This window comes from Balaenoptera musculus, chromosome 17 (genome assembly GCF_009873245.2).
Source record: "Balaenoptera musculus isolate JJ_BM4_2016_0621 chromosome 17, mBalMus1.pri.v3, whole genome shotgun sequence".
NCBI classification, from domain to species: domain Eukaryota; kingdom Metazoa; phylum Chordata; class Mammalia; order Artiodactyla; family Balaenopteridae; genus Balaenoptera; species Balaenoptera musculus.
Window position 1 is genome coordinate 37,272,587 of NC_045801.1, and position 21,645 is coordinate 37,294,231.

The 21,645-nt window shown below is 36.8% G+C and overlaps 1 protein-coding gene across 1 annotated transcript in view; it reads right to left on the reverse strand.

Moving 5' to 3' along the window:
* The window catches only part of VPS13B (vacuolar protein sorting 13 homolog B), a 775,748-nt gene that overhangs the window by 332,553 nt on the left and 421,550 nt on the right, over positions 1-21,645 (reverse strand). Inside the window, exon 30 of the mRNA XM_036830846.1 lies at positions 9,186-9,297. Coding sequence (XP_036686741.1) covers positions 9,186-9,297 — 112 coding nt within the window. The remainder of the gene's footprint in view (positions 1-9,185; positions 9,298-21,645) is intronic.

The window sequence follows — 21,645 nt, forward strand, 5'->3', positions numbered from 1 at the left end:
TTTTAATTATACTTCTTTATAATCCCTATATTATTGTAATTTCCTTAAATCAGTCTAGCATAGGTAACTTTTTAAAAAGTCTGCCTTTATAATCGTTTATCCTTAACTGTTTTTCCTGCTTCTCTTTTAGCTTGAGACAAGACCCTAAATCATCTCTCAGGAAAAGAGGTTTTGCAAGATAAAGGAAAAATCTTAATATTAGGCCAGACTGTCTGTGCTTCAGAACTTCGGTATAAGTCAGGGAAATGGTTGAACACATCATAGAATAGGAACATCTCAGATTGAGTTGAAAGTCAACTGGGAGATTGTCTTGTCCAGGAACAAGCAGATGTAAGATAGTTAGATCAGTAGGCAAGCAGGAAGCAGGTAAAGAGCATAGATAGTTAAGAAAGGAGCTCATGACTATATACAGCTGGGCATGAACACTGAATAAATATGTTATATATGTTCTGTTGTTCTCCAGTGGATCAGATTTTTTTTAGAAGAAGAATAAAGTATGAATTCATATAAGGTGTTAGTAACTTAATAAAAGTTTTATTATTTTACATTTCCTGAGTCAAAGATTCTAAAAGTAACAACTATCAACTGAAAGTTTGTAAAAATTATGAAGTTAAAAAAACACTCCACTGAGTGATTTTGTTATGGAGTGGGTGGGAAAGCATGGGAGTGAAGGATACTCACTTTTTGTGGTAGAGCCTTTCATAATGCTTGAGTTTTTAGCATTAAAATTATTAACATTTATTAAAAATGTATTTTTGGGGCTTCCCTGGTGGCGCAGTGGTTGAGAATCTGCCTGCCAATGCAGGGGACACGGGTTCGAGCCCTGGTCTGGGAAGATCCCACATGCCGCGGAGCAACTAGGCCCGTGAGCCACAACTACTGAGCCTGCGCGTCTGGAGCCTGTGCTCCGCAACAAGAGAGGCCGCGACAGTGAGAGGCCCACGCACCGCGATGAAGAGTGGCCCCCACTTGCCGCAATTAGAGAAAGCCCTTGCACAGAAACGAAGACCCAACACAGCCATAAATAAATAAATAAATAAATAAATAAATAAATAAATAAATAAAATTCTTTTAAAAAAAATGTATTTTAAAAAAAATCCTCTTTGTTCAAAACTTGTAAACCATTGATCTAATTATGCTACACAAGGTGTGGTCCTTGAAGCAGAACATCGGTATGATCCAGTATCAGTGTCATACCCAATCACTCTTGGTAGAAATGTGGAATTTCAGGCCTCATTCCATACCTCCCAAGTCAAAACCTGCATTTTAAAAAGATCTCCAGGTGATCTATATGCACATTAAATTTAAGAAGCACTAGTCTAATTCAACATAAATCATAACCCTCTCTAAGCCTTCCATGTAGTTGATCAGCCTTTGCTACATCAGCAATGGGTAGCTCAGTACCTCCTGAGACAGTCAACATTTTCAAAAATAAACTCCTGAACTCCGCCTGCCCATCCCCCAAACTAAATCCTCCCACAGTCTTTCCTTCCCTCGGTTAATGTCATCCTTCTAGTTGCTTATGCCACACAACTGAATTATCCTTATCTCCTTCATCTCAAACCCCATGTGCAATCCATCTGCAAATTCTCTTGGCTCTACCTCTAAAACACCTCCAAAATCTGACCACTTCTCACCACCTCCACAGCCACAACCGTGGGCCAAACCACCATCATCTCCTGCCAAGATTATTGCAGTAGTCACAAGTCCTTGCCCTTCCCTGCCTACAGTCTATTCTTCACATATTGGCCTGAATTATGTGTTCAAATATAAATTGAATCATGCCACTTCTCTGCTCAAACCCTCTTAGAGTTTCTCATTTGATGAAGAAATCAACCCCTTAATAATCAAAAAAACTTCATATAACACATTCAGTTGACACAAATAATAGAAATAATCCTTAACCTTTAGAGATCAATATCAAACTCCCATTGGCTCTTTTGAACTGTGACTTCCTTTGTTTTTAAATATATATTTCACCCCTTTTCTATCTTTGTCTATCTTTAGTCCCTGCTGGTGAGCCCTTCACTTCCTTCTGTAGATAGATATTTAGTAAACAACAGAAGCAGTATTTCAAAACTGGGCATGTGTAAATTATTTTCCCCACAACTACATCTCACTCAAAATAACAGCCAAAGTCCTCACAATGGTCTATGAGGTTCCTCCATAGTGTCTCTCACCTCACAGCCTACTACTTTCCCTGGGCACACACTGTTTCAGCTGCCGTTGGCTTCTTGGGCACACTCCTGCTTCAGGATCCTGTGCTCTCTTGGTGAGATGTCCTCTGATTAGGGCCATGCTGTCCACCTCTAGCTTCCCATTTCCTATCTTCCTCCCTGCTGTACTACCTCCACAGCATTTCTTATAGTCTAATAGACCAGATTCTTTCTTTATTTATTTATAAATAACTGTCTCTCTCCTCCATTAAATTTAAGACCAGGGATTTTTCTTTGTCTTGTTCACTGATCTATACTCAATATCTAGAATAGTGCCTGATGCACAGTAGGCTCCCAATAAACATTTGTCAAATAATGACTAATGAACAAATAGTCCCATTTATGATTAGACTTTTATAATCTGAAAGACGTTTATTTCACTGAGCTGCAATTAATGTCATTATAATATCCACAAATTTAATGGTCCTAGGTCTATTCTTAGCTTCAGAAGGAATGACACATGATAAGCCAAGTATTTGAAGAATGGCCACACATCAACTAGGAGTTTTCTCATCTTCAAATTTAAGGTGTTCAGTTATTTTGGTCTTCCTGTTTTCCTTCAAAGGTAATATGTCTTTTTTTTTTTTTAACTGGCTGCATTTAAGATTTTTCTCAAACTTCAGGAAAGACAAAAGCATCTCATCTCTCCTGAGATCTGTCTTAGGCCTTGAAACCTGTGTTGGGGGATGCAGATCCTGTTGCATTTTCTCTGTCTTTGCTCAACATCCTGCCTCAGCCCGTCAGGGAGGAGTCTCTTTATCTTCTATCTTTGATTTTCAATCATTTGAACATGTACCTAGGTGTAGTTTTCTTTGCACTTATCTTGCTTGTATTGAGGATAGGCTTCTTGAGTCTGCTAGTTAATGACTCTTGATAAATTTAGAAAAGTCTCAAGGTCTATCTCTTTAATTACTCATTTTATTCCATTCAATCTTTCTTCTACTTCTTGTACTCTCATTACACGTTAGACCATTTGACAGTGCCCCACATGTTTTCCATTTGTTCTCTTTCTTGCTCCTTTTTCCTTTCCTAATCTTTTTCTTCCCTCTCTGTGCTTCAGTTTAGATAATTTCTCTGAAGCTATCTCTAAGTTCACTAATCCTATCTTTTGCTTTGTCCATCTGCAGTTATAGCTATCCAATGAGTCCTTAATTTCAGATACTGTATTATTCAGTTTTAGGATCTAATTTAAATAGAGCTCATTCCTATGAAATCTTCAATTTTTTCAACATTTTTCTTTACAGTATTAATAACAATTATTTCAAACTCCTGTCTACTAATTTCAAATCTCAGTCATCTGTGGGCCTTTTCTACTAGCTAAATTTTCTCCTGATAATGGGTCAAATCTTCCTGCTTTTTGGATATCTTTTTTCATTTTTATCATGTATCAGACACCATGTATAAAAAGGCTACAGAAACAGAAGTCAATGTTATTTTCTCCCAGAGAAGGCACATCTATTCTCACCAGGCAGCACGGATAAGGGGTGGATCATTTCCATCCAGTCGTGAACTGAGCTAGGTTGGGGTTGGCTTGCAACTCTAACTAAACCCAATTCACCTTTGGATTCAAACGTCTCAAGGGTGAGACGTCCTGTGTTTGTTGCAGGCCTTTCCCTACAATGTTGTACTGTTCAATAGAAATATAATGCAAACCACAATTGGGAGCCACTTATGTAAATGAAAATTTGCTGGCAGTTACACTGATAAAAGGATTGAAAAAAACAGTGGAAAACAGTTGTAAGAATATATTTAACTCAATATATCTAAAATATGGTCACTGCAATATATAATCGATATAAAGATTATTAATGAGATATTTTATTTTCTTCTTAATTCTTCAAAATCTTCAGTATCTTTTATACTTACAGAATATCTCAATTTGGATTACCACATTTCAAAAGCAGAACAGTCACATGTAGTCAGTGTCTACTGTACGGAACAGTGCACATCTAGCATGGCTTTGTCTTTTAAGGAATGTGAAACTTTGAGAAACTCAATTTCTTCTTGCCAGCTCCCCTTCCACACTTGACACACAGAAAAAAGCACTGCAGAGGACTGACTGTATGTTTGAGGCTTCTCCAGATTCCAGTATGTCACTCTAGCCTACGTGACTGATAAATGTCCCTTGATTTCTACTTCCCACAACAAAATCTCTCTGCTTATAGCCAGATGAGGCAAATAATTCCAGAGCTGAAAAGAGTACCCAGTGTCAAATGTAAAATAGATAGCTAGTGGGAAACAGCCGCGTAGCACAGGGAGATCAGCTCGGTGCTTTGTGACCACCTAGAGGGGTGGGATAGGGAGGGTGGGAGGGAGATGCAAGAGGGAGGAGATATGGGGATACATATATACATATAGTTGATTCACTTTGTTATACAGCAGAAACTCACACACCATTGTAAAGCAATTATACTCCAATAAAGGTGTAAAAACAAAAAGAGTACCCAGTGTCCACTTACCTAGAAAGGGTGTTTTTCTCTCTGAAATTTAGTTCCTCTGGACCTTTTTGTGACATCAAGTAATATTTTTTTTCTTAAATCAGTTTTGTTGAGATATAACTGACATCCCATAAAGTATATCCTTTTGAGGTGTACAATTCAGTGTTTTATTTTGTATACTCTCATTTTACTCATTATATATCATTCATTGTACCTCACTACTATCTGATACTAGAACATTTTTATCACCCCCAAAAGAAATCCTATACCCATTAGCAGTCATTCTTTTTTCCCCTCCTAGTTAACACTATTCTACTTTCTGTCTCTATGTATTTGTCTGCTCTGGAAATTTCATATAGATAGAATCATATAATATGTGGCTCTTTGTGTTTGGCTTCTTTCACTTTGCATTTTTCCAACATTGATCCATATTATAGCATATACTTCATCCCTTTCTATGGCAGAATAATTTTCTATTTTATGGGCATAACACGCTATGCTTAACCATTCATCAGTTGATAAACCTTTGTGTAGTTTTGACTTTTTGGCTATTATGAATAGTGCTGCTATGAACATTGGTGTGCATGCTTTTGTATGGATATATGTTTCAATTCTCTTGTGTACATTACTAGGAGTTAAATTCCTGCATCATACGGTAACTCTATGTTTAACCTTATGAGAAATTGCCAGTTTTCCACAGTAGATGCACCATTTTACATTCCCACTAGAAATGTGTGAGGGTTCCAATTTCTCCACATCTGTTGCCTTTTATATTATAACCATGCTAGTGGGTGTCATTTTGACTTGTATTTCCCTAATGACTAATTGGGTTGAACACCTTTACATGCGCTTATTAGCCATTTTTATATCTTCTTTGCATATATATTCAAATCCTTTGCACATTTTTTAACTGGTTGTCCTTCAATTATTGAGTTGTAAGAGTTTTTTACCTATTCTGGATATAAATCTCTTATCAGATAGGTGATTTGTAAATATTTTCTCCCATTCTGTGGATTGTCACTTTCTTGATAGAGTCCTTTGCAGCACAAAAGTTTATAATATTGATACAGTTCATTTTATCTATTTTTTCTTTTGTCCCCCATGCCTTTGGTGTCATTTCTAAGAAACCATTATCTAATCGGAGGTCACAAAGATTTACTCCTATGCTTCCTTCTATAAGTTTCAGAATTTTAGCTCTTAATTGTACGTCTCTGATCCATTTGACTTAATTTTTGTATATAATGTCAGGTAAGGGTCCAATTTCATGTGGATATCCAGATTTCTGAGTACCATTTGTTGAAAAACTATTCTTTACCACTGAATTGTCTTGGCTCCTTTATTAAAAACCAGTTGATAGTAAATGTGATGGTTTATTTCTGGACTCTCAATTCTATTATTGATCTGTATGTCTACCTTCATATCAGTACTCCACTAGCTTGATTATTGTTTTTTTGTCATAAATTTTGAAATCTGGAAGTGTGAATCCTCCAACTTTGTTCTTTTCCAAGATTGTTTTGGCTATTCTGGGTCCCTTGAAATTCCATATGAATAATTTTCCATATAGAAACTTTGCCAATTTCTACAAAGCCAGCTGGAATTTTGATGTGGATTATGTTGAATCTGCAGATCATTTTGAGGAGTACTGACATCTAACAATACTAAGTCTTCTGATCTATGTAATTGGGATATAATTCTGTGTATTTAGATCTTCTTTAATTTCTTTCAACAATTTTTGTAGTTTTTACAGTGTAAGTTGTATATTTATTTGGGTAAATTTATTTGTAAGTATTTAATGCTCTTTGATGCTATTATAAATGGAATTGTTTTCTTAATTTCACTTTTAAAGAGTTCATTGCTTATTGTTATTGTGAACTGATATTTACACAGTCGTTCCTTGGTATCTGTGGGGGAATGGTTCCAGGACCCACCGGGAATACCAAAATCCATAGATACTCAAGTCCCTTAGAGTCAGCCCTCAATATCCATGGTTCTGTATCCACAGATTCAACCAACCATGGGCTGTGTAGTATTTACTATTGAAAAAAATCCACATATAAGTGGACCCATGCAGTTCAAACCTGTGTTGCTCAAGGGCTAACTATATATTGATTTTTTTATCCTGCAACCTTGCTGAACTAGTTTATTGGCCCAAAAGTTTTCCAGAGGCTACCTTAGGATATTCTATATACAAGGTCATGTCATCTGCAAAAAGACACAGTTTTATTTCTTCCTTACCATCTGGGTACCTTTTATTTCATTTTCTTGCCCAACTGCCCTGGTTAGAACCTCTAATACAATGCTAAATAGAAGTGGTGAGAGCAGATATCTTGTCTTGCTCCTGATCTTAAGGGGAAAGCACCCAGTCTCTGACTATGAACTATATTAGCTGTGGGTTTTTTATAGATGCCATTTATCACACTGAGGAAGTTAGAAAAAACAAGACAGAAAGAAGAAACACAAAAGGCGGATTAAAAGAAAGAGGAAGTAAAAACATATGGAAAGGGAGCAGGAGAATGAAATTACTAAATCACATAACCAGGGGGAGGGACTAAACGATAGAAATATGAATTTAAAAATAACTGAAGAGAATTCTAAAGAAATAGATTCTGAAATGCTCTGCCATTAGATAAGTATATGCTTTTGGAAAAACACATAAAAATTCTGTGTGCCTCAGTTTTGTCAATTAGAAAAAGAAAGTAAGGGCATTTATTCTGTAAACATAAAATAGCTATTATGTACTTTTTGTGTACATATTTATATGTATTTTGTGTGAGGCAGGATGTAAGGCACTGAAGATCTAAAGAGATAATGTACATTTTTAGACTTTATTTTTTGGCATTATATTTCTATATTCTATAAAATAAGTCAAACTATTAAAATAGTGAAATGGAATGAAATGAGATACAGGGAAAGAAGGTAGAAAGTAAAGAAAGAAAAAATATGAAAAGGGAAAAGGTAAACAATGAAGAAAGATATAGAAAGGGAAGGAAAAATAAGGTCTGAAAAAATATAGAGAAGTGAATAAGAAGAGAGACTGAGGGAAAAAAAGTTCAAGAAGGACAAAGGGGAGGAAGCAATGAAAGGGGCATAGAAGAGCCACATCTCCACAAATGACTGCTGAAGAGCCAGAAAGGGGAAAGGGTAGAGGAGGAGAGGAAGTATCTTAGTGGTTCACTTTATTGATGGTGATAGGGTCTTTTAATATGAAACATATTTCTTTCACCAAAAGGAAATTAGGAAACTCTTTGAGGACTACTTAGCTCTGAAGTGGAAAAGAAAAGATAAATATATCTAAAAGAATTTCCAAATGTTAGAAAATTAAATTGTTTTCACCCAGAAAGGATTCTGCTGTAATCCTTTCTCTAGATACTGAGGAAGTCAAAATATGAGTTGTGATTTTGGCTCTGTCATTACTTGACTAGAGACAATTATCCTTTTGACTCCTCAGTTTCCTAATCTATAAAATAAGGAAGTTGGATTAGATGATTCCTAAGGCCTACGTCAGTTTTGACATCCTTAAATTTTACATAAGTTAGCAAAATAAAAACTTATTTAAGGGATGAATACTATAAGCTACCAGAAATAGTAATACAAGAAAGAAAGCAAGATATACAATTCAAAGGCAAAAAATGTCAGCACAAATAACAGAAAATATTGAGAAAACAAAATACCTAGGTCCACTTAAAGTAAAAATAGCTGTCATCCTCTAGGTGGTAAATGCATTACAAAAATCAGAATCTTTCTCAGCAGTAACATTTATTGGAGAACAGTAGAAATTTATTTCTGATAAGAGTGAGAGACTACAACATCTGAAAAACAGACCAGCAGGAAAAATAAGACACTTGTTCATCTGTATTTCTGTGACTTTTCTCACTTGGCATTATTTGCAACTGTACTTTTGTGTCTGGCAGCAGTGCCAACTTCAGTACGAATGATATATTATTTTTATCATGTTGATTACATGTGTTCACCAGTTTAGTTGTCCATATATGCTTGGTGTGGTTTGCAAATAGTCAGTGACAAAATCCAGAGCATGGCATTTTCACAGAAAGTGTTTACTGTGAAATTTCTCCTTAGAAGTTTGCTTTTCTTTACAGCTTTGATCCATATGACACGCACAGTCCTACATTTCAAATAATGGCTTACAGTTAAGTTAAGAAAATGCTTCATTTTGATACAATATGACTATATTAGGATGTGGTAGTTCTAGAGAGGACCTAATTTTCTCATGTAATTAGAAATTTGGTCAAATTTAAAGTCTGCTAAAATTTTCCAAACTGCGCTTCTTCAGTTTTATGGTGACTTGGTACTTACATTCTGTTATTCATCAACACTTCACAGAAATACTTGATTTGTCTGAATGAATTTAAAAACCCACAACTGAAGAAAATCAGAAAAACCTGGTTTTAAATATCAAAAGATCCCGAATGAAAAGTATTTCTACAGGCCACACTGAGCAAGTTTTATTGATCAGTGTACTTCTTTGCAGTATGAAATTGTTGCAAGATTGAACATAAGAAAATAAACTTACTGGTAAATATCCTTCCTGAGGACAGATCTGCCAAGGGGATTGTCAGCCTGGGGAGCCATAGCAACAGAGCCAATCTTCAGAACCATGGTGTCTTCTTTTGCTGCCTGATTAACTGTAAAAGAAATAGATTCATGAGGTATACAGTAGATCTGTATGCAACTTCAGCTTTAAGGAAAAATTTTTGAATAATGGGATAGACAAATTAAGATAAGACCATAAATGAGAACAAGGAAAAATTTGTTTAAAATAGAAATAGTTAATGCTTTTCTTAACTATTTCCTTTATATCCCAATAAGTAGTTCTCTGTATAGACAATTAAAATGGCAATGAAAAAAAACTCCACTCAACATGAAAACATGTGATATTAATTATATATAAGTAATATTGAAGCAGTATGTTTATCTAATTTCATGATCTGATACTACTACATCTTTCTCCCAAGTGATTTTCAGCCCTGGGGTTTCAACACTGCATTGTTGTTTACAAATATATTGAAGGATATCAGAAAGGCAGTAACAAATTCTCAAAGTTACTTGAATTTACACAATTAGTAATAATTAAATACAACACACACACACACACACATACAAACACACAATAGCACTTTAGGTTGTAACATGTCAGCTTAATGGCTGCAATGGTGAAGAAAATAATGGCTGCAATGATAAAGAAAGAAAAACCCCAGTAACTGATTAATACGTAAGGACACTTCAACTTTCTATTCTAGGTACTTTTTAATTTTAATAATTTCTATAGTGGAATTACTTGAGAAATAGTAATTTCACACTTGTGTAAAACTTCTACTTCCTAATGGAATCTAAAGCTAAGTATTCTCAGAAAACAATAAAAGGTAAAAAGGTATATTAATTCTGATTCTTTTCTCTATACTGAATAAAAAAATTTTATCACATGTTCTCATGATATAAAGCTCAACAATTTTTCCATAAGTCACTGGCTAATTTAATGTCTTTTTCTAAAAATTATTTGGAATGAAAAGGTGTTCTTGATGGCCCCATTAATTTATATTAAATTTTACTCCCTCTTCCCCCACAGATGAGTCTACTGTAGTAGCTGTTTAAAATTGTTAACAATATACAACCTTTTGGGTTGTGAAGAAAACATATACTAAAATTCATAATTTCTCTCAAAGAACAATCATCTGCCACAAATGGAACAGAAAAGGACTGCCTGCAAGACCTCAGGAATATCCTGAACAGAACATGCCTACAAAGGCATACAATCCATATTTCCCAAACTGTGGTGGCCAAAGAATGCAAAAGCTAAGAGATTATTTCCAGCTGCTTCAGCAGAACACTCAGTATGGTCTGACTTAGATTAGTCTAAAAAAGAAAGTCAGAATTAAGAAAATCAAGAAAAGTAAGAAGAAAGATATTCAGCAAGGAAAAGAAAGAACCAGAATAAGATGTACATAAAGGGAGAGCCAAAATGGCAGGGGAAGGGGAAGGACAGCAAAAGGGGAAGAAAGAGACAAGCTATCATAATCAATATTAGCATGTGGATGCTACAATAAAGATGGCATTTTTAAATGTCCATAGCAAAAAAGATCAAATAGAAAACTACTTCTCATGCAGTTGTACTATTTTCAAATGACTAGAGGTCTGGCTTGATTATAGGTCCTTATACTATGAACACTGTTTACATTTCATATATCTTGCATTTTATGCCATGCTTATCAAATAGTTCCATGTGGATAAAAACCTCTGATTAAGCAGAAGGCCTCAATTAAATCAATAAATAGTAAGCCTGGAGAATAGAGCATACCACAAAAGTGCAATTAGTGTACTTGCTAACTGTTCTTCTAGGCTACAGATACTACCGACCATATGAAAGTCTGAAATGTAATAGAAACACTGCAGTAAATGAAGTACATATGGAAGAAAAATGACGTACTTAGTGTTACATACAAAGCCAGATCCAAGAACAGAATTCTGTTTCTGTTAGAGCCAAAACTATTCTCACTATATTAAACTGACTATGAAGTTATAATAATAATGATAAAAAGCACTTAATGCAGATCATCCACAAACTAAATTAAAGCAATCAATTTTATTATAGAAAGTATTCAGCTTATCAAAATGTACCTTTGAGAGATACAAAAATATAATAAAAATAGATATTTATGCAAGAAAGTGCCTTGAATCATTTCTTTAGTTACTTTATAGTTGGAAAAAAAACAAGCTTCCCTTTTTTTTTTTTAATTTTGGTATTCTTTTTTTTTTCTTTAATAAAAACATAAAAACATTTGAAGTTTGCAAATTTCACACCAATACAAGCAAACAGTACCATTAACAGAAACAGCTGAAGATTAGGGGAAAGATGATGATTCCATATAGGTTAATACGTATTTCGTATAAACAGCTGAACTGTGGTGGGAGTGGTAGTAACTGTAAGCAGTGGTTGAAGGTGTACGCGGGCAAGACTTCTGGGTCCTTGCTCCGGCAACGATCAGACAAGAGATGTGGTCCACCTCGTCAGAGCTCGCAGCTAAGACTGCAGTCAAAGGCAAGACTCCTGAGCCAACATCATGGAAAACAACACCACAGATCTTTTCTATTTCTGTCCATCCAGAACTGGAGGGAATAACTCTCCCTGACAAAGCCTATTCATGCTATCTATGAGATGGCCTAATAATTAACTCTGGGCCTTCCAACCTAATATGAATGTTGGTAGGTAATGCAATATCTTACTGGTGAATTAGTCTTTATGAATTTATCTATCCCCACCTTTAACTATATATATATATTTTATATATATATATATATTTTTTTAATAGAACTTTATTGGAATATAATTGCTTCAAAATACCATGTTAGTTTCTGTTGCACAACAAAGCGAATCAGCCATATGCATACACATGTCCCCATATCCCCTCCCTCTTGAGCCTCCCTCCCATCCTCCCTATCCCACCCCTCTAGGTCATCCCAAAGCACCGAGCTGATCTCCCTGTGCTTTGCTGCTGCTTCCCACCAGCCAACTATTTTACATTCGGTAGTGTATATATGTTGAAGCTACTCTCACTTCGCCCCAGCTTCACCCTCCCACCCCGTGTCATCAAGTCCATTCTCTATATGTCTACCTCTTTATTCCTATCCTGCAACTAGGTTCATCACCACCACTTTTTTTTAGATTATATATATATGTGGTAGCATACAGTATTTGTTTTTCTCTTTCTGATTTACTTCACTCTGTATGACAGACTCTAGGTCTATCCACCTCACTACAAATAACTCAATTTCATTTCTTTTTATGGCTAATATTCCATTGTATATATGTGCCACATCTTCTTTATCAATTCATCTGTCGATGGACATTTAGGTTGCTTCCATGTCCTGGTTATTGTAAATAGTGCTGCAATGAACGTTGGGGTGCATGTCTCTTTTTGAATTATGGTTTTCTCACGGTATATGCCTAGTGGGATTGCTGGGTCATATGGTAGTTCTATTTTTAGTTTTTTAAGGAACCTCTATACTGTTTTCCATAGTGGTTGTATCAATTTACATTCCCACCAACAGTGCAAGAGGGTTCCCTTTCCTCCAAACCCTCTCCAGCATTTGTTGTTTGTTGATTTTTTTGATGATGGCCATTCTGCCCAGTGTGACCAACTACTCACTGTAGTTTTGATTTGTGTTTCTCTAATGATTAGTGATGTTGAGCATCCTTTCATGTGTTTGTTGGCAATCTGTATATCTTCTTTGGAAAAATGTCTATTTAGAGCTTCTGCCCATTTTTGGATTGGGTTTTTTGTTTTATCGATATTGAGCAGCCTAAGCTGCTTGTATATTTTGGAGATTAATCCTTTGTCAGTTGCTTCCTTTGCAAACATTTTCTCCCATTGTGAAGGTTGTCTTTTGGTCTTGTTTATGGTTTCCTTTGCTGTGCAAAAGCTTTTCAGTTTCATTAGGTGCCATTTGTTTATTTTTATTTCCATTTCTCTTGGAGGTGGGTCAAAAAAGGATCTTGCTGTGATTTATGTCATAAAGTGTTCTGCCTATGTTTTCCTCTAAGAGTTTTATAGTGTCTGGTCTTACATTTAGGTCTTTAATCCATTTTGAGTTTATTTTTGTGTTTGGTGTTATGGAGTGTTCTAATTTCATCTTTTATATGTAGCTGTCCAGTTTTCCCAGCACCGCTTATCGAAGAGGCTGTCTTTTCTCCATTGTATGTTCTTGCCTCCTTTGTTGTAAATTAGGTGTCCATATGTGCGTGGGTTTATCTCTGGGCATTCTATCCTGTACCATTGATCTATATTTCTGTTTTTGTACCAGTACCATACTGTCTTGATTACTGTAGCTTTGTGGTATAGTTTGAAGTTGGGGAGCATGATTCCTCCAACTCCATTTTTCTTTCTCAAGATTGCTTTGGTGGACTTGAGGACATGGGGAGGGGGAAGGGTAAGCTGGGACAAAGTGAGAAAGTGGCATGGACATATATACACTACCAAATGTAAAATCGATAGGTAGTGGGAAGCAGCCACATAGCACAGGAAGATCAGCTTGGTGCTTTGTGACCACCTAGAGGGGTGCGATAGGGAGGATGGGAGGGACAGAGACGCAAGAGGGAAGAGATATGGGGATATATGTATATGTATAGCTGATTCACTTTGTTATAAAGCAGAAACTAACACAGCATTGTAAAGCAATTATACTCCAATGAAGATGTTAAAAAAAAAAAAAAGATTGCTTTGGCTATTCGGGGTCTTTTGTGTTTCCATACGAATTGTAAGATTTTTTGTTCTAATTCTGTGAAGAATGCCACTGGTAGTTTGATAGGGATTGCACTGAATTTGTAGACTGCTTTGGGGAGTAGAGTCAGTTTCACAATGTTGATTCTTCCAATCCAAGAACATGGTATATTTCTCTGTTTATGTCATCATTGATTTCCTTCATCAGTTTTCTATAGTTTTCTGAGTACAAGTCTTTCACCTCCTTAGACAGGTTTATTCCTAGCTATTTTATTCTTTTTGTTGCAATGGTAAATGGGAGTGTTTCCTTAATTTCTCCTTCTGATTTTTCGTTGTTGGTGTATAGGAATGCCAAAGATTTCTGTGCATTAATTTTGTATCCTGCAACCTTACCAAATGCACTGATTAGTTCTAGTAGTTTTCTGGTGGCAACCTTAGGATTTTCTATGCATAGTATCATGTCTTTGGCAAACAGTGACAGTTTTACTTCTTCTTTTCCAATTTGGATTCCTTTTATTTCTTTTTCTTCTCTGACTGCCGTGGCTAGGACTTCCAAAACTATGTTGAATAAGAGTGGTGAGAATGGACATCCTTGTCTTCTTCCTGATCTTAGTGGAAATGCTTTCAGTTTTTCACCATTGAGTATGATGCTTGCTGTGGGTTTGTCACATATGGCCTTTATTAAGTTGAGGTAGATACCCTCTATGCCCATTTTCTGGAGAGTTTTTATCATAAATGGGTGTTGAATTTTGTCAAAAGCTTTTTCTGCATCTATTTGAGATGATCATATGGTTTTTATTCCTTAATCTGTTAATATAGTGTATCACATTGAGTGATTTGCATATATTGAAGAATCCTTGCTTCCCTGGGATAAATCCCACTTGATCATGCTGTATGATCCTTTTAATGTGCTGTTGGATTGTTTGCTAGTATTTTGTTGAGGATTTTTGCATCTACGTTCATCAGTGATATTGGTCTACAATTTTCTTTTTTGTGTGATATCTTTTTCTAGTTTTGGTATCAGGGTAATGGTGGCTTTGTAGAATGAATTTGGGAGTGCTTCTCCCTCTGCAACTTTTTGGAAGAGTTTGAGAAGGATCGGTGTTAGCTCTTCTCTAAATGTTTGATAGAATTCGCCTGTGAAGCCATCTGGTCCTGGACTTTTGTTTGTTGGAAGATTTTTAATTATGGTTTCAATTTCATTACTTGTGATTAGTCTGTTTATATTTTCTAATTCTTCCTGGTTCAGTCTTGGAAAATTGTACATTTCCAAGAATTTGTCCATTTCTTTGTGGTTGTCCATTTTATTGGCATATACTTGTTTGTAGTAGTCTCCTGTAATCCTTTGTATTTCTGCAGCGTCAGTTGTGATTTTTCCTTTTTCATTTCTAATTTTATTGATTTGTGTCCTCTCCCTTTTTTTCTTGATGAGTCTGGCTAACGGTTTATCAATTTTGTTTATCTTCTCAAAGAACCAGCTTTTAGTTTTACTGATCTTTGCTACTGTTTTCTTCGTTTCTATTTCATTTATTTCTGCTCTGATCTTTATGATTTCTTTCCTTCTACTGACTTTGGGTTTTCTTTGTTCTTCTTTCTCTAGTTAAGTGTAGTGTAGATTGTTTATTTGAGATTTTTCTTGTTTCTTGGGGTGAGACTGAATTGCTATAAACTTCCCTCTTAGAACTGCTTTTGCTGCGTCCCATAGGTTTTGGGTCATCATGTTTTCACTGTCATTTGTTTCTAAGTATTTTTTAATTTCTTCTTTGATTTCTTCAGTGATCTCTTGGTTATTTAGTAGTGCACTGTTTAGCTTCCAGGTATTGGCATCTTTTACAGTGTTTTTCCTGTAACTGATTTCCAATCTCATAGCGTTGTGGTCAGAAAAGATGTTTGATATGATTTCAATTCTCTTAAAGTTTCTGAGGCTTGATTTGTGACCCAAGATGTGATCTATCCAGGAGAATGTTCCATGTGCACTTGAGAAGAAAGTGTATTCTGCCACTTTTGGTTGGAATGTTCTATAAATATCAATTAGATCTATCTGGTCTATTGTGTCATTTAAAGCTTGTGTTTCCTTATTTATTTTCTGTTTGGATGATCTGTCCATTGGCGTAAGTGGGGTGTTTAAGTCCCCTAATATTATTGTGTTACTATCGATTTCTCCTTTCATGGTTGTTGGCATTTGCCTTATGTACTGTGGTGCTCCTATGTTGGGTGCATAAACATTTATAATTGTTATATCTTCTTCTTGGATTGATCCTTTGGTCATTATGTAGAGCCCCTCCTTATCTCTTGTAACAGTTTTGAAAGTCTATTTTATCTGATACGTGTATTGCTACTCCAGCTTTCTTCTGATTTCCATTTGCATGGAATATCTTTTTCCATCCCTTTACTTTCAATGTATCTCTAGGTCTGAAGTGGGTCTCTTGTAGACAGCATATATATGGGTCTTGTTTTTGTTTCCATTCAGCCAGTCTGTGTCTTTTGGTTGGGGCATTTAATCCATTTACATTCAAGGTTATTATCTATATGTATGTTTCTATTACCATTTTCTTAATTGTTTTGGGTTTGTTTTGTGGGTATTTTTCTTCTCTTGTGTTTCCTGGTTAGAGAAGTTTCTTTAGCATTTGTTGTAAAGCTGGTTTGGTGGTGCCAAATTCTCTTAGCTTTTGCTTGTCTGAAAAGCTTTTGACTTCTCCATCAAATCTGAATGATCCTTGCTGGGTAGAGTAATCTTGGTTGTAGGTTTTTCTCTTTCATCACTTTAAGTATATCCTGCCACTCCCTTCTGGCCTGCAGAGTTTCCACTGAAAAATCAGCTGATAACCTTATGCAGATTCCTTTGTATGCTATTTTTTGTTTTTCCCTTGATGCTTTTAATATTTCTTCTTTGAATTTAATTTTTGTTAGTTTGATTAATATGTGTCTTTTTGTGTTTTTCCTCGGGTTTATCCTGTATGGGACTCGTTTTGCTTCCTGGATTGGGTGACTATTTCCTTTCCCATGTAAGAGAAGTTTTCCACTATAATCTCTTCAAATATTTTCTCAGACCCTTTCTTTTTCTCTTCTTCTTCTGGGACCCCTACAATTCGAACGTTGGCGCGTTTAGTGTCGTCCCAGAGGTCTCTGAGATTGTCTTCAATTCTTTTCATTCTTTTTTCTTTATTCTGTTCCTTGGCAGTTATTTCCACCATTTTGTCTTCCAGCTCATTTATTCGTTCTTCTGCCTCAGTTATTTTGTTATTGATTCCTTCTAGTGTATTTTTCATTTCAGTTATTGTGTTGATTCATCTATCTTTGTTTGTTCTTTAGTTCTTCTAGATCTTTGTTAAACATTTCTTGTATTCTCTCAATCTATACTTCCATTCTATTTCCGAGATTCTGTATCATCTTTCTCATTACTCTGAATTCTTTTCCAGGTAGATTGCCTATTTCCTCTTCATTTATTTGGTCTTGCAGGTTTTTACCTTGCTCCTTTATCTGTGACATATTTTTTGCCGTCTCATTTTTTTTTTTTTTTTTAAATGAGTGGGATTGTGTTTCTGTTTTACTGGTTGTTTGGCATGAGGCTTCCAACACTGGAGTTTGTAGGCTATTGGGTAGAGCTGGGTCTTGGTGCTGAGATGAGGATCTCTGTGAGACCTCACTCTAATGAATATTCCCTGGGGTCTGAGGTTCTCTGTTAGCCCAGTGGTTTGGACCTGGAGCTCCCACCACAGGAGCTTCCACCCGACCCCAGGCTCGCGAACCAAGATCCTGCAAGCCACATGGGGTGGCAAAAAAAAAAAAAGAGAACAATAACAAGGTAAAAAATAAATTTAGACTAGGAAACTAACAGATATGTTAGAAAGTATATAAAAATAAAAATATATATGAATCAACAACCGAAAGGTACATCAGTACCACAATAGGAAGAAAGAGGAGGAGGGGGGGAATAAAAGTGTGTGTGGGGGGGAAGGCCTTGGCTGTGGAGGGCGGGGCCTAAGCCAGGGCGAGGTTTGGGCAGTGGGCGGGGCCAATGCTCAGGACCACAGGGCTGGAAAAGGCCATGGGGGCCGTGGGGTGTGGGGCTTAGGCTCAAGAAACAGAAGGGGCCCAGGCGTGCCCTCCACCCCTGGTCTCAGAGGGCAGCGGACCTCACCTGGGAGCCCAGCAGGTTTCCTGAGCTCCAGTGGGCAGAGCAAACACTCTCCTCTCCTCTCCTGCTCCTCTGGTCTGGGGTCTGGGAGGGCCCCTCCCGCCTGCCTCTCCTGATCTCCCCGGCCTCCCTCCTATGCCAAGGACTCACGCAGCCTGGAGGGGGTTTGGAAGGCAGGGTATCGGCCTGGGAGCTCAGGAGGCTCCCCGTGCCTGAATGGGTGGGGCAATCGCCCTCTGCTCCTCTCCCGCTCCTTCCCAAGGGCCCCTCCCACCTGCCTCTCCTGTTCTCCCCTCTGCCTCCTTCCTATGCCCCCAAGGACCCACATGACCTGGAGGGGGCTTTGGAGGGCAGGGGATATGCCTGGGAGCTCAGCAGGCTCCCCTGGCCTGAGTGGGCGGGGCAAACGCCCTCTGCTCCTCTCCTGTTCCTCCCACAGGGCCCCTCCCGCCTGCCTCTCCTGATCTCCCCAGCCTCCCTACTATGCCCCCAGGACCCACATGGCCTGGATGGGGCTTTGGAGTGGGAGGGACCGGCTTGGGTGCTCAGCAGGCTCCCCGGCCCAAGTGGGCCAGGCGATCGCCCTCCACTCCTCTCCTGCTCTTCCTGGAGAGTCCCTCCCACCTGCCTCTTATTATCTCCCCAGTCTCAGGGGTGCCGATCCTTTCTGGCCTCCACTTCTCCTCCCCCCTCAGTCCCCCTACGTGCTACCGGTTCAATCTGGGGTTCCTCCCATCTCCTTGGGCATCAAAGTCCCCCACCGGCAGCTGGCAGGCACCCTAGTTGTGGGGAGATGCAAACTCCGCGTCTTCCCACACAGCCATCTTGACTCCACCTCAAAGCTTCTCTTTTTTGGTTTATTTCACCTGCATTTAATAGTTGGACCAAATGAGGAAATGTTCCCTCTAGAAGCATTTTCAACACGAAAATGAATGCCTTCCTTCTTTGCTTTAACTGTATTTTTAAAAATTAAGCCTCATGAGGAACTAGAAGACTAGAAGACTCATACTAGATCCAAAAACCAGTCCTCTGTTATGAAATAAGTAGCTCCAGCTGGAAGCCAAACACCTGTAGATTCAGAATCTTGATAATAATTGCACATAAAGCAAGCAATATTCAAGTTGAAAACCAGACTTTCAATATCACTTCTTTAAATAAAATATTAGAATGTTAAATATATTTTTCTTATTATTAAATTTTAAGATGAACTATTATAAACTTTTACATTTACTGTAAAATGAAACGTGAGTCTGAAAGATTTCATCTTTTCTTGAGGCGAGAGTATGTATTAAAAATGAAAAGGCTATGAACAACTCTGAAATTATGAGTTTGTATAAGTAACCAAAAGCTTAAATAAAGAGCAGAATTTTCATGTAATTGTCAGACAAAGTCAGACTGTTGTTCATAACTCAGTTTTCTTAAATTCAACATAAAATAAAAGCATTTTAGAGACTTCAACTTTTCCTTTAAGATTCTCAATATAAACTCTACATAATAAAACATCTAAAGTCTCAAGTTTTATAAAGCCACAACTGTACTGACAACCCTACACAAAGCCATCAACAAAAGGTTTTATTAGTTATTGCCATACTTGCAGTTGAAGACAGAAAGAAGGTTCAATAAATGTGTAACCTAATGATTATGTATATTAATGGGAAATGTAGTTGCATCTAGTTTACCAATCATCTCTGATCGACAGGCACAAATTGCTTGGAGATAGTTTTATAAAATAGTTCCTGCTGAGAAGTATGATATAGCAGCATTTCAGTATGCTATCACACTCAGTAAGACATAATTTACATTTGGTTTAATTAATCTGATAAAAATATTATGACCATTTGAATTAAGAGTAGCAATGCCAAAAGATAACGTGTTAAAAAAATCTAACATAATACAATATGTCAAAACCTTTGAATTTTTGGCATGCATTTTTATATATTATTTTGTGGATAGGCACATAGTTTGGCAATTCATAACATCTCAGGTAGATACAGATATGAGAACTGGTATAAATAAAGATATGTACATGTAGATATAAATATAGATGTACACATAGACACACACACACACACACACAGGGCAAAAACACCCCCAAAATGAAAAGACATATGCAATACAGTGTAGGTCAAACAAAAGGCTTAACACAAAGAGCTCTTAATAAATGATGAAGATGAGCAACTCCTTAGAAAAAAAGTGTACTTTTCATTAATGAGACTGAGAAAAGACCAAAAAGTTTCATAAAACTCTGTTAGAATGACAGTGTGGAAACAGTATACACTGGTACAGCCATTTAGGTTTCATAAACCTCTGTTAGAATGACAGTGTGGAAACAGTATACACTGGTATAGCCATTTAGGTTTCATAAACCTCTGTTAGAATGACAGTGTGGAAACAGTATACACTGGTACAGCCATTTAGGGGGGCATTTTGACATCCCTTAATATTTTGAAGATATTTATACCCTTTGATCTAGCAATCCTTTTGCTAGGAATTTATTCTCTCTCTCTCTATATATATACTTACCCAAGTCATGAAAAATGCCACTAAAAAGGTGTTTATTACAAAAAGTATTCACACAAGCAAAGGATTAAAATTAACCAAAGGCCACAGAGAAATGTGGCAGACCATATTTTCCAAAGATGGCTATAACAAGATCCCACCTGCAGCCTCACCCCATACTCTTATTCAAGGTTACCTGCTTAGCAGGTGCTTAGGAATCAGAATTTTGAACTTATACCTTAAAAATCCCACCACAAGCACCACCCAAAAAAGAAAAAAGCAGCTTTAAAAATACAATAGCAGGAGTTTAGAAATTTTCTTGCAATTACAATCAATTGGAGATTTTCCTAGTTATAGCAACCAAATGGGAAATTTAAACCAACATCAACAAAACTGTGTGATATATAGTATTAGTCATGAAACATAACTAATTGATCATAAAACAATAAGCCAACAAATGACAAACAAACAAAACAAATGCAAACACAAAGGAAATAAAGCTGTTCCTTTCCCACCCTTTTCTCAAATAGCCAGATTTGTATTCCTTCAGATATCTACACAAATCAATGAAACACAGAACCTGTTTCAATAAACCACCACTGAGTATGACAGAAAAATGAAGCTAGAGTTAACCAGTGAAACTGCTGACCTGTGTCTCATTGAGAAGGTGCTCAGCACACAAGTACTACCACCCCTACTAAGAGGGAGCTCCCATTGCTCTTCCTGTTGACTCAACTATGCCTGCACATTAGTATTGTTCAGAAAATACCATAAATCCTGTCCTAGTCAAAAGGGCTTCCAAGCAGATTGATGGTTACTCAAAAACATAGAATTCTAAACAAAGAACTACATATAAGCCAGCAATTTCACTCCTAGGTATATACCCAAAAGAATTAAAAATGGGCTCAAACAGACAGTTGTATATAGTAGCATTACTCACAATAGCCAACCCAACAGTGGAAACAACCCAAGTATCTGACAGATGACTGGATAAACAAAATGGGGTGTATCCACACAATAGTTATTATTCGGCCACAAAAAGAAATGAAATTGTGATACATGCTACGACATGAATGGACCCGGAAAACATTATGCTAAGTGAAATAAGCCAGACACAAAAG